This window comes from Perna viridis, chromosome 4 (assembly GCF_037379345.1).
Source record: "Perna viridis isolate PV_CMFRI_1.1 ecotype Kerala chromosome 4, ASM3737934v1, whole genome shotgun sequence".
NCBI classification, from domain to species: Eukaryota; Metazoa; Mollusca; class Bivalvia; order Mytilida; family Mytilidae; genus Perna; species Perna viridis.
In genome coordinates this window covers 37,641,703-37,654,109 of record NC_142448.1, presented here as the reverse complement: position 1 = coordinate 37,654,109, position 12,407 = coordinate 37,641,703, and the positions used below count along the sequence as shown (strand labels likewise).

The 12,407-nt window shown below is 31.9% G+C and overlaps 3 protein-coding genes across 17 annotated transcripts in view; 1 reads left to right on the top strand and 2 right to left on the bottom strand.

The window, feature by feature from the left end:
* The window catches only part of LOC148619972 (lethal(2) giant larvae protein homolog 1-like), a 36,755-nt gene extending 34,836 nt beyond the window's left edge, over positions 1–1,919 (bottom strand). For all 4 annotated transcript variants that reach the window (XM_088580425.1, XM_088580428.1, XM_088580427.1 and 1 more), the window contains exons 1-2: positions 1,792–1,919; positions 1,552–1,652 (exon numbers count right to left, since the gene is read on the bottom strand). In XM_088580425.1, coding sequence (XP_088436551.1) covers positions 1,552–1,635 — 84 coding nt within the window. In that variant the 5' untranslated portion in view covers positions 1,636–1,652; positions 1,792–1,919. The remainder of the gene's footprint in view (positions 1–1,551; positions 1,653–1,791) is intronic.
* LOC148619971 (uncharacterized) lies at positions 1,848–9,186 on the top strand. 4 transcript variants are annotated; one of them, XM_088580442.1, is made up of 2 exons: positions 1,848–1,957; positions 7,084–8,254. In XM_088580442.1, the coding sequence occupies exon 2, from the start codon at positions 7,115–7,117 to the stop codon at positions 8,234–8,236; it is 1,122 nt and encodes a 373-aa protein (XP_088436568.1). In that variant the 5' UTR covers positions 1,848–1,957; positions 7,084–7,114; the 3' UTR covers positions 8,237–8,254. The 4 variants fall into 4 exon arrangements, 3 of the variants coding, with proteins under 3 accessions (XP_088436568.1, XP_088436565.1, XP_088436566.1); XM_088580439.1 differs by lacking the exon at positions 1,848–1,957 and adding an exon at positions 2,122–2,200 and having other exon boundaries at positions 7,084–9,186; XR_015921686.1 differs by lacking the exons at positions 1,848–1,957; positions 7,084–8,254 and adding exons at positions 2,133–2,200; positions 5,560–5,695.
* Positions 9,187–9,814: 628 nt separating this feature from the next.
* The window catches only part of LOC148619970 (rab11 family-interacting protein 3-like), a 32,155-nt gene continuing 29,562 nt past the window's right edge, over positions 9,815–12,407 (bottom strand). For all 9 annotated transcript variants that reach the window (XM_088580430.1, XM_088580434.1, XM_088580431.1 and 6 more), the window contains one exon: positions 9,815–12,284. In XM_088580430.1, coding sequence (XP_088436556.1) covers positions 12,168–12,284 — 117 coding nt within the window. In that variant the 3' untranslated portion in view covers positions 9,815–12,167. The remainder of the gene's footprint in view (positions 12,285–12,407) is intronic.

The window sequence follows — 12,407 nt, the reverse complement described above, 5'->3', positions numbered from 1 at the left end:
AATATTTCATGTTACTATTAATTGTACTGTGCATTTGTTTGTATCATATTTCCTGATTACAATCAGAACCTATCCCTACTAATATTAAGGGTAAGATCAGACAATGTTCAACAGCTCTAGTACATGTACTACTAAAAATCTGTGATTGACATACATGAACACATACATAAGGGCTGTAGCTATACACCACATCTTGTGATACAAGGGTGCTGATATAATACATTTTGATATGATCAACTAAAGCATTTGTCCTAAATAATTTTTTTCAATTTGAAATAAAAAATATTCAACAGATTTAGAAATGATGAATTTTGTTAAAGCCAGGGTTCATTCTTAGAGTCTGTATCTCTGATCTTGACAAAGATTAATGGATTTTTCCTCAGAAGACATGTCCTTAACTATTTGCATAGTAATTTCATCAATTGTTTGAAAAAAAAATGTATTTAGACTTGTATTGTATTGTATTGACACCTCAGTCATATATATTGTATTGTCTTGTGATGAATCATTTCATTCATAATGTACTTGTATCCAATAGTGATTTTCTTCCTGCACCTTCACATAATCTATACATGTACGTTGTACTTGTCATGTACACAGTGACAAGCTCATCAACTCATTCAATATCAAAACTGAGGCTATCTATTGAAAAGCTTTTTTAATCAGGGTCCAATCCATGTGCACATGCACACTGGGTACATTTAGATACTTCTAAGGAGATGATGGACACCAGGTAGCCACAGAGTAATTAACATAAAGCTTAATTTGAAGAAGCACACTAAAAGGCTATCCCTAATCATTTGGATTATTTCCTTTGAAATCGTATCAGATGATGCCCAATCATTGTATCAAATTTTACTAGAATCCATTGACAAAGTCGTATTTATCAGAAATGCATGAACATGGTATGTAATGACAGTCACATTGGTTTCAAAACTATTCGCCATTGTACCAAATGTACAATATAAATGTACATGTATATGTATGTTTCCTGCAGATTTTTTTTTTTTTAAAAACAAGTGACAATTCAACATGAGAGGGATTAATGTCTCAGCTCTCCTTTATATCATAACTATCTGACAGTATACAGGTACTGAAATTGCATCTAGAAATAGACACTGAGACAGCATGATGGTTGAGACTTGCAGCTTAAAAGTCCAGCCTTTAAGTACAAAAACTACATCAAAATTGCTAAATGTAAAGATTCTAAGAATGCTTAATGTAAATTTAAACAAATATACTGGAGTTCCATTGTAAAATAAGAAATCCTACCTTATATAATCCTAGAGTCTGAGACTCCATGCCCATGGATGATGTCATTTACTATTACATAAAATTATGTGGAATTACCTTATTTTGATAATATATGCATCATTTCTTTGTATTGATCTTACTGGAATCGAATGTATCATTGCAGAGTTCATGTAATCTAATTACCCCTCAGTAGCCCCTTTTGTTTATCTCTAAATATGAGTCATCTGTCATTCATTTCAACTTCATTCAATATGGCTGCATACAAATCAGATAATATACTACGAATTTACTACTCACCCTTTTGAAGCCAAACAGCTCTTTCTTTAATTTCTCTCTCTCCTCACTATCTTTTGGAGGATGTTTCTTTAAGAATTTAAACATCCTCACCCTTCAAGCACCTGTAAAAATGCAAATGAGATGAGATGAAAGCGAAAATAGGGATTTTATTTTCAACGTCGGCTACTTTTCACGAACAAAGAGATCGATAAATTTACTTTGTTTATAATCAAGACTGGGAAAATATTTATGAAAACTTACAACAATTTTCTGTGACTTTCTGTATTACAATCCGCAACAATTTCGAAATGTTTCAATCAGAAACTAGCCGGCTTTCAATCCCGCGCCAACAGTGGCGTAACCTCAATCACAAGTGACCTCGTTTACACTCTTTAGTGTGTAAATATTACTCCGCGCCTGTTTTCAGGTAATTACCTAATCTCTATGAGTATATTTCAAAGTAAAATATTTTATATGCTATAAAAATTTTATTTTTTACTATTGTGAATATTTTAATGAAATTATTTTTGTCGATCAACTAAAGCATATTATCACCGCACTATTTTCTACACTATTTTTTCTAATTCCTTGACCAAGGGGGAACAACTCGTGTCAAAATGTAAACATCAACAAATGATTGCCAGATATTCGACTCAAAAGATTTTTCTTGGTAATTGTTTACTCTTTTGTTCCAGAAACCATTCTTTATTTGTATAATTAATCTAACGTTTTTACAATATGTACCGACAATATACAATGATTATATGAAACAGCTAAAAACTGAAGGAACTCCTATGTTCAGAAAATATCAAAATTAGCCCCAACAACTAAAGTCTTTCAAATAAAATTGAAAATTGCTTCATTCAGTACATGGATACGTGCTTTTGTTAAAAACAAAGTTCCATCGATGTAAAAGTTTGAGTTGCAGAAAAATTGTATATGGAAATAAATCAACATTAGAAATTTGAATTCAAATTGTGTTAAAAAAGCTTTTTCATGAGACATTTTTATGTAGAAAATACATATCACATTTGTCCAACTCTTTGATATTCATAGAAAAAAGGCCTTCTGCACAATCACAACTCCTGAAAAAAGATTTTGTTGTTCATAGTTTGTGCTCTGTATTTTTGGATTAAAGTTTATAGCGGTAATCAAAAGAATGTAATCCAGGGACAAAGACCAGACATGGAAAACAGACATACACAACAAAGAACATAAAGTAACTAAAATCATGCATACAAAGTAACAAAAGTAAATAAGCAACTCGGACTCCACTAAAAACTGGGAGCATGGACCAGGTGCACCGTTAGGGAGAGCGTCCTCTGCTTTTCTAGAAACACTCGCCGAGTTGCTCATAAAAAAGTCAAGTCCGGGGTAGACAAATGAGGAAAAGATGCTCCTAATTTCAGTATTGTGAAAATTCTGTGACAACTGTGTAGAAATAGAGATTTGTGACCTCCTCGTGACTAAATTATGACACTACAGCCTATATTTTCTGTATATCAGTATTCAGATAGTATTTTAGCTTTAAAATGGGCAAACAGAAAATTTCAGATATTATGAATGTAAGTTGAACCTTTGGCAAAATAGTAGGCCAGAAATTAGTGTTAGTGAATTTACCCCTTTAAACACCAGTTCCACCAAAGTAAAAGAGCAAGCATATAAATCTTTAGTCTGGCCATCATTGGAATATGCCAGCTCTATTTGGGATCCATACATTATAGATGACATAAACAAAATTGAAATGGTACAAAGGCATGCAGCTAGGTTTGTGACAAATTGGTACCACAATGCATCTTTTGTGTCCAAAATGATAAAACTTCTATATAAAAGAAGCCTAGCTCATAGAAGGTCAGACACAAGATTAATAATGTTATATAAAATTAATTATTCCCTAGTTGCCGTTACTAAAACAGACTGGTTAATTCCAGCCCTCTGATAGTCCTGAACTTTAAACTCATTATCTTTCCAAATTCCTCAGTGTCGGTCAATCTTTCTTACCAAGAACCATCAAATTATGGAACAGTATACCAGCAAACATTGTTATGAGTGACGCAGTCAAGTCATTCAAAACAGCCATTTCAACTTACAGTCATTAAACACCTCCTTATGTACATGTACATAGTTTTGAACTCAATCTTATTCTTAATTTTTAAGTTCACTAGTTTAATTTAGTTTGGAAATTTTGTAAGTACTTAGTAGCATGTGCAGAAAAATGTGACAGTATTTTAAGAGAAGAAGCTACAGTACACATGTGACATAAGAGATTACTGATTACTTAGTGTGTGTGTGGATGGTTATGGATGTGTTAAGCTGGATGTTAAATGTTAGCATCAGCATAGACCTGTTATTAAATACAATTGTATGGTGCCAGTAACACTATTTTTTTAAATTCATTACTTGAAAAAGGAACACTCAGGCCTGACTAATGACTCTTAACATACATGCATGCCCTTCCAGTAGTGCTTTACATTGTAATTATTATCATACACTAAGAAACTACTATCAAAAATCATATGTACAGTTTATACTATAATTTAGTCTCAATTTTGTCTCACCTGTCTTGGTTTGACTTCCACTCAACTCTGGTATGGCATGATATTTTAAAACTCACTGGGTTCAATGTTTGTTAGTGGAGTCAAAAGTCCTAGAATAAATTTAGAAAGCTATATAGACATTTGTTATCATCAGTTCTAATTAACTGAAAAACATGAAAACCTGTCTGGCAGATCAAGTGACAGTGCATGTTCTGGAAAAATCTAGACCTCACAAAGAACTCTCAAAGTAAAGGGTCTCAGATTGTCTTTAAACTGGAGCAGGGCACTGATGTTAAACCCCTTTCAAACATTTGGAATTGTTGTTTCAAATATTCCCCCCTCCCCCAACGTTTGGAACTACTGTGAAAGTACTTAAATTCATGGATACCAATTTTCATGGATTAGGGAAGAAACACAAGTTCATGGATGTTGGAATTTATGGTTTTGAGGTTTTCATTTAACACATCTAATTTGAAATCTCCTTTTCGTTGGGAACCAAATTTCTTGGTTTGGCCTATTCACGAAAACCACAAAAATTGGTACCTCATGAACAATAGCATTTTCACAGGATTATGCCCAATATTTTTTTCCATTCACTAAAACTAGATTATTTCAGTGTATTTATATAGTTTGAAATCTACTTTTAAGTGTGACATTTTTATAAACATTTATCATTTTACTGTGACTGAATAATTAACCCTCTAATTGAAATAAAAGGGTATAAATCTTCACTAGACTAGTAAATTGATTATTGATTTTTGTTGATCTGCCAATTTTTTTTTTCTTTTATAATACTTGTATAATAAGTTTACAAACGATAGTGATTGATTAATCATTCATGTAGTATCTCTTCAATGTTTTAATTAAGATAAAGTAACTACTTCGATAAATATTGATTGATGATTTATTAGCATACATTGTAAATGATATGGGCAATATTTTGAAAAATAAAGGCCAATCTAAGCATGTTCAGGTAGATCATACCTGATATTGTAATACATAGATTTTCATATTTTTCTCAAAGATTATATTTGATGAATATACTGTAAAATTTTTGGTATAAAAAACAGTGGTCACTGAACTTGATTTTAACAATATCTTGTATAGATTCTGCCTTTCTGGAGGAAATTTTTACTATTTTGCAAACTAATAAGAAACTTGCATGTAGAACTAACACACATCCATTACAATTGTATAGAATATTTTCCTTCCAGTTATCTCCCCTATGAAATAATTTTTCCCACCAATTATCCCTCCTTGAAAGAGGCTTTGTATAATAATGTTTGTAATCAACCATACAAATTTTAATGTCGTTTCAAACACTATTATATTATTGAAAATACATACATATGCATGGTTTTGCGAGATGACAGAAAAAACTGCTCTGCCTTTTGTCTTTTTTTGTCTAATATGTCTACCTTAAGAAGGTTACAGTAGGTCTATTTCAAGGGTCTTAAGTTTTTTAAAAAAAAAGTTTTCTTCATACCGCTAGAAAATATGGATAGAAAGACACCATCATGGTAAAATGGACACTTTAAAGCAAATTCAGAAAGATTGTCATGGAAATAAGATTCTTCAACAGTAGAAAGCAACCTGCAAAATTCACACAAACTTTCTGGAGAGGCTAGATTTTACTAGCCATAGGTGATGGGAAGAGTTGTAGAGCCTGATTAAGGAGGTAGACTTAAGGTAAGGGACATACTCTTGAAATTAGTGATATGTTTGTATCATATTCAATTTCTCCACAGCCTATCAAGCTTTCATTTGAAACAGAATGAAATCAGTCCAAGTTACTTGAATGCTTATATGAGATTGATGTCATATGCTAAATACAAACATTCCAATGATTTGTGAAGTTGTGTCCCCAACCCTAGGTCTGCCTCCTTCAATGGCAACAGAAACTCCTTTCTCTTCTTGTAAACTCATTGTGTCACCTTAATAATTTTGACTTGAAATCTAGATCGATTAGTCTTTTTTTGAAAGGGAAACAGTTTTGCTTGATTACAAAATAGACAATGTATAAAAAGAATAAGACTACATGAGAAGTTTTCACAGTCTGTGTAATAGGTTATTATCATTTCCCTATTCTTATTTTTGATGCCATCACTTTGCATCCAACAAGTCTTTCACATTATACAGAAAACATATCATAGTTTTTCCTTTTTATCACAATTATCTTTTGGAAATGTACATATAGTTTTCAAATATTTCTGGCATGTTTCCTATCAATACAAAATGGCAGCCTCAGCTTCCAAATTTTTTGCACCTGTTTGGCTCATATACATTGTATGTACATGTAACTCAAAAACAATAGTCACAGATAGAGAAAAACTATGCAAGAGGTAAATCATAGAGAACCATTAGGGCTACAATTGTTGTAGCAGACAAAAATGTAGGACATTTGAGATACATGTATTTTTTGCATTTTTTTTCTTGTCACCAACCCAGTAATGGTTAGAGAGAAATGAAATACACGTTGAGTAGAAAAAAACAGAAATTAATAAAAAATTCCTAGTTGCAGTTATTGCCACCACCCCATTTTCCTAGATTAATGAAATTTGTCTCTCTTGGCTCATACCCTAAGATCAATCAAAGGAAACTATAACAGAACTGTAAGTGGTACAATACCAGTAGTTTACTATTAAAAAAAATTGTACATTTACCACAATAACTTTAAAAAGGAATTTGGATTAATGTCTCCCAGGTGAAAAATTCAGTTTCCTTGGAGCCTCTTCATACTCTTGATACATCATGAGGCAGCTCGTGTTTGCTTTCACATGGGGCTAATGTGGATGCTGTCACCGATAATGAATGGACATCAATTCACCATGCTACGACATATGACCATTTTTCTATTGTAAAAGTGCTACATGAGGCAGATGCCTCTTTAACATTGAAGACTTGTCGCTATCAGTGATAACAGAACACACATCTCGTACACAATTCCGTTAAATCTCATGAATTATAATGTAATAAACTAGTAAATAAAATGGATCTCAATTTTATGTCATTTCAGAGACATGGTTAACAGCTAAAGGCCTTGTACTATGCCAAATGATCAAATTTCACTATTGGATGCTATTGCTAGGGATGATACAGAACATGTCAAATTCTTAATCTATGGGAAGCAGATAAGTCCAATATTTTTATACAATGGAAAATCCCCAATTGTTGAAGCAGCTTCAAATGGTAGGGAAGATGTTCTAAGTATTTTAATTGAATGCAAGTGTGATCTAGATACTCCTGATTATACTGACCACAAATGGAAAAAACGTCCAATACACATTGCATCAGCTAAAGGTTACACTGGATGTGTGAGGAAGTTAGTGGAAAATAATGCGAGTGTTGAAAGCTTGGATGCTGAGGGAAGAACTCCTATACATTGGGCAGCTTCATTTGGACACATTCATACATTACAATATTTAATTTCTGTAGGATGCAATGTAAATGCAACACAGATAGATGGATTCACTCCTCTACATTGCACAGCTGCCCTAAATCATCATGAGGCAGCTCAGGTCTTACTTTCACATGGGGCTAATGTGGACGCTGTTGATGATGATGGATGGACATCAATTCACCATGCTGCGGCATATGGCCATTTATCCATTGTAAAAGTGCTGCATGAAGCAGATGCTTCATTAACATTGAAGACTCCTATCAATGATAACATTTTACACATATCATCGTACACAATTAAAAAACACAAAGTAGAAATCCTCCGCTATTTGGTGGAAAATAAAGTTCCATTAAATGAAAGAGATGGTGAAGGAAATACAGCTCTCCATATAGCATGTACTCATAACTGTTATGATAATGCCAAGTGTCTCATTGAGTTAGGTGCAGACTTTTATGCAAGTGCTGAAGGCTCGCCCCTGTTTACAGCAGCTTGTGAATACTATTGCCACGATATAGTCATGTTACTTATAAATTCTGGATACAATTGTAGCAGGGAAGTATGGATACAGGAGGATCGGTATCCATCATCTCTGGTTAATAATCCTTCTTTAGTGTCGATTTTTAAATATTATGCTTCAATGCCTAGAACTTTGCAAGAATTAAGCAGTTTTTGTATATTGAAGCATTTGAGACAATATTCTGACTCTAATATTGATTTGTTGCCCATTCCAACAGCCTTAAAATATATGTTGAAGAATATTATAAAATAAATTACATGTTGAAATGAGTCAGATTGAACTTTTTATCTTAACTGTATCCTTTTCAAGATTTGAGAGGGTAAAAAAATACCTAGGAATAACTTTCCTCCATATACCTTGGCTTGTACCAGTAAGCACAACTTCTCCTTAAAATTGTTGTTTTATGGATTTTGATGAAAATTTACAGGAAGACTTATAGTGTAAATGTACATGATAATGGATGATTATCTCTGGATATTTGCAAATGGGAGATAATGCAGCTGAAGTGCGTAGCATATTTAACAAGCTTGTTTGAAGATAGTATCTACATTGTATGTGAACAATAATTTTCCATGTCAAGTTGGTGTCTGGGTTCTTGCAGTCTAATTAAAATTAGACCTAGCATTTTTTTCCTTAAAAATCAGAGGGACTAATTTTAATTAGACTGGGGTTCTTTTGATCATTGTTTATTTTTTGTGTTAAATTTTTACAATACTTGCAGTTTGATTATTGATACATACCCTAGGTGATTTCATTCCATTTCAAGTATGTGTTTAAAACGTTGTTGTCCCTACCTAATGCTAGGACTTACAAATTTTTGATTCTCACTTGTCTTTAATTGGTTCCCACCTCAAGCACACAAACACGCTATTTGGCATTGGCTTTTGTAACAAAGTAGAGTGTCAGGGTTTATATCATACCAGTTAATCATGCCACATTGGAGGGAGACTCCCATAAATCCAATGACAAATTTAAAATCTTCCTGTGGTTAAAAGTACTATTTTTTCTGTGAAAAATACTAAATAATTGAATTTTGACATGTACAGTTTGCTTATACATGAACATTGCCCACGAGACAGTGTCAATGGGAAGAACCTCTTACAAGAACTGTTCCAAGGTTAACATATATGTATTTTTAGAAATAAAATTTGGAGGGAACAACCAACTGGGCTTTAAAGATTCTGGGGCAAAATTTTGTCATTATAACTGAAAAAAACTTTATCTTGGGAAAGTCATAGATAACCAAACTTTACGAAAAACAGTAATTTCATAAGCAGCAGAGCAAGTACAGTTGTGAGTTGTCCCTGGAATGCACCTGTAAAGTGTAATGTCTTGATTTAGAAGGTATAAAGCTTGCAACTTTTTGTATTCTTCGCTGACTTTCTGTCACACTCGACTGATTTATACACTTTTTTACTGTTTTAAAAAAAAATATGGGTTCATAAATAGTACGAAAGTTTCTGATATGAACTGATGACATAAGGTATTTTGATCCTGGAGGATCAAAAACCTGAAAAAAAAATGAATGGAATCTCACATTTAAATAGAAAAGAAAAACATTCTCCAAAGTTTCGTGAAAATCTGTTGCATCATTTTTTTGTGCTAAGTGTGAACGACAGACGTGTGTATATAATATCTGACTCCATTTGTGTTGCATGAGGGCCTCGGGGAAGATTAGTTCTTGTACACTAACTGTGTTATCCTCTCAAAATAAAGCTTTACTATTATTATTATTATTATTATTATTATTATAGGTCAGACACCGGTATACCATAATACACTCTGTCTAAAAACACAGTCAAATAAAATTGATGAAATGAGACACACAAAATACTTTCACATTTTATTTTGTGATTTTATACATGCTGCAACAATTCAGGTATGAATATCATAAGCTTGAATTCAAGTTTACATATATGAACTGAATTGAGGTAAACTTGAAATTATAGAAATATCAATATTTTTTATTAAATTGTCATTAGTACCAGTGAGCAGCTTCATTATGAAAATATGTATGTCTGTTCAACGTGAAAAATTTGGGTAAAACAACCCTTTTAAATGACATTGTTGGCCTTTTTCAGAACTGAAAAGTTGAAAAAAAGCAAGTGTGCCAGATTTAAAATTGATTTATTGAACTATAATGGAATCAAGAAGAAGTTGTGTAAAAAATATATTTTCAGAACTGACAGGAAATTCCTTTAACATAATCATCGAGATCATTTTAGCCATTATTTTTAACAAATTGTGAAACTTTCACTAGGGATAACAGCTTCATTTTGAAGTTCATTTTATGGCTAACAATATAACTCTGTTACAAATGCATTTTGTACAACAGAAAGACAATAGAACTTGACCAGAATCACAGCTAGCTTTTCATGTACCATAAAATATAAATCCAAGTATAAAATGTTAAGGCAAGGAAAAATGGAATGTTGTTTGTGTAGAAATCGTGTTGCTGCTTCCAAAACATGAAAACATTGGATAAATGAAAAGCATGATTTGTGGTCCTGATAATGGTCTTTTTAGTGCAGAGTAAAGAAAATGGTCAAACTAGTCACATTTAAACATAAACAAAGCAAAAAAATTTCTTACCAATATTAATCAGGACAATAATACATGTACATGTATATTTTCCATAAATTTTTTTAAGGGTAAGCTCTCTTAAATCCGTCTTTTATCAATATCTGATGTCTTAAGCTGTATCTAGATCGTAAAACAGTAATGAAAAAAAAAATGATCTTACATAATAAACTTAATTATCTGCCCTTGGATATGTGCATCTCAAGCTATTAAGGATAAAGGATATACTGTTTTGCCACTCCAAATATCATTGAACAAATTGTTTGGAAACAGTTACATTGTATATCATCAATGTCAACAAGTAATATCAAAATATCGTATTTTACAAAACATAATTTTACAAAGAAAAGACGATGAATAAAAATAATAACATTTACATAAGATAAATTAAAAATACAGACTTTGACACTAATGCCATGATTTCATCATTTTTCTACACAAATATGTATAAAAAGGTATAAAACTACACAGGTGTTTACAATTTTCAATAATTAAATTAAGAAATAAATTAAAGTTACAAAAAACGTTGGTATAGTCATTATGAGAGACATTGATTTCAAGACTAGACTTGTTAACAAATTTGGATCAGAAAAGGAATTACAAATATCATATGGTTTCTTATACTTCATCCTCAGATTTTCCATATGTTTATGGCATGTATGCCGTCAAAACTCAATTATGAGAAACATTTACAAATTTAGCAAAGCCACCATGACGAAAAATGAAATAGCAGAAAATTACAGAAAAATTTATCAAGACAAATAAAACCCATCTTATTATCAAGAGCTGATGAAAATAGAATATTTTGCATTGTTGCAAAAGCAATCTTAAGATTATGATCTTGCTGAACAATGAAAAAAACAATAATGTAGGAATTTTTTTTTTTTGAATGAACCAAATGAAAAAACACGTAAGCACTATCACAAGAAATGAATTCAAACTTGTTACAAATGACATATATGTATTCATTTGTTAACCAATCATTTATACAGACTCTGCAAACTGAAGTGAAGTCACATCATTGCCCAATTAACCCACAAAATGCCACATAGCAAATAAATGCATACAATTAACATACAAATGAAGGAGTGCATTGTAAATTTATGAAATGCCGTATGTGACAGTATTCAAACAAATATTAAAATAATCAACACTGAAGTTAAGTCCAAAAAATGAGACTTCTTCCATACCAGTGCACTGATACCTTAAAGCATTAATGCATCATTATCTTCCAAACAACGTTTGGCTTCATTTCCTACCCTGGATAAGTAATGCATTGATCTTGACAATGGGAAATCATGTAAATGAATTAAAAAAAATATCTTTTTACTATTTTTCATTTATGATAACAATAAAAAAAATCTCAACAATGGACAAGGCTTGATAGTTTGTGTGGACGAAATAAAGATATTTTTCCAAATTTCAAGCACTTGCATACACTGCCATCTTAATGAAACAGCATTTTTCATATATGACCTTGAACTTGGTACCAATACCAAAATGACCTTGAACCTGGTCACCATACCAACATGGTATTTCATGACCTGAGCAGGTTATCACAGAAAAGCCTGATTTCACTGTAAAACATGAACTTGAACCTTCATCAGTGTACTATCTCCAGTATTGAAGGATTCTTTTCTAAAATTGCCAGTAATATTTTGTCTATGTAACTTTTGAGTCTAATGATTTCAACTTCTTGTTCTTGAACTTTACTCATCAGCTGAAAGAAAAAGCAAAAAGTATCAATAAACTGCCATTCCTTAAAAGTCTCAAATACTAGTATTTCTGTGGATACAACAAAAATTAAAGTTATAAAAATTCAATTTAACAAAATTAAATCTTT

What these genes read in the sequence shown, in the direction of transcription:
- LOC148619971 (XM_088580439.1), top strand. Translation starts at nt 7,115, where the DNA reads ATGCCAAATGATCAAATTTCACTATTGGATGCTATTGCTAGGGATGAT.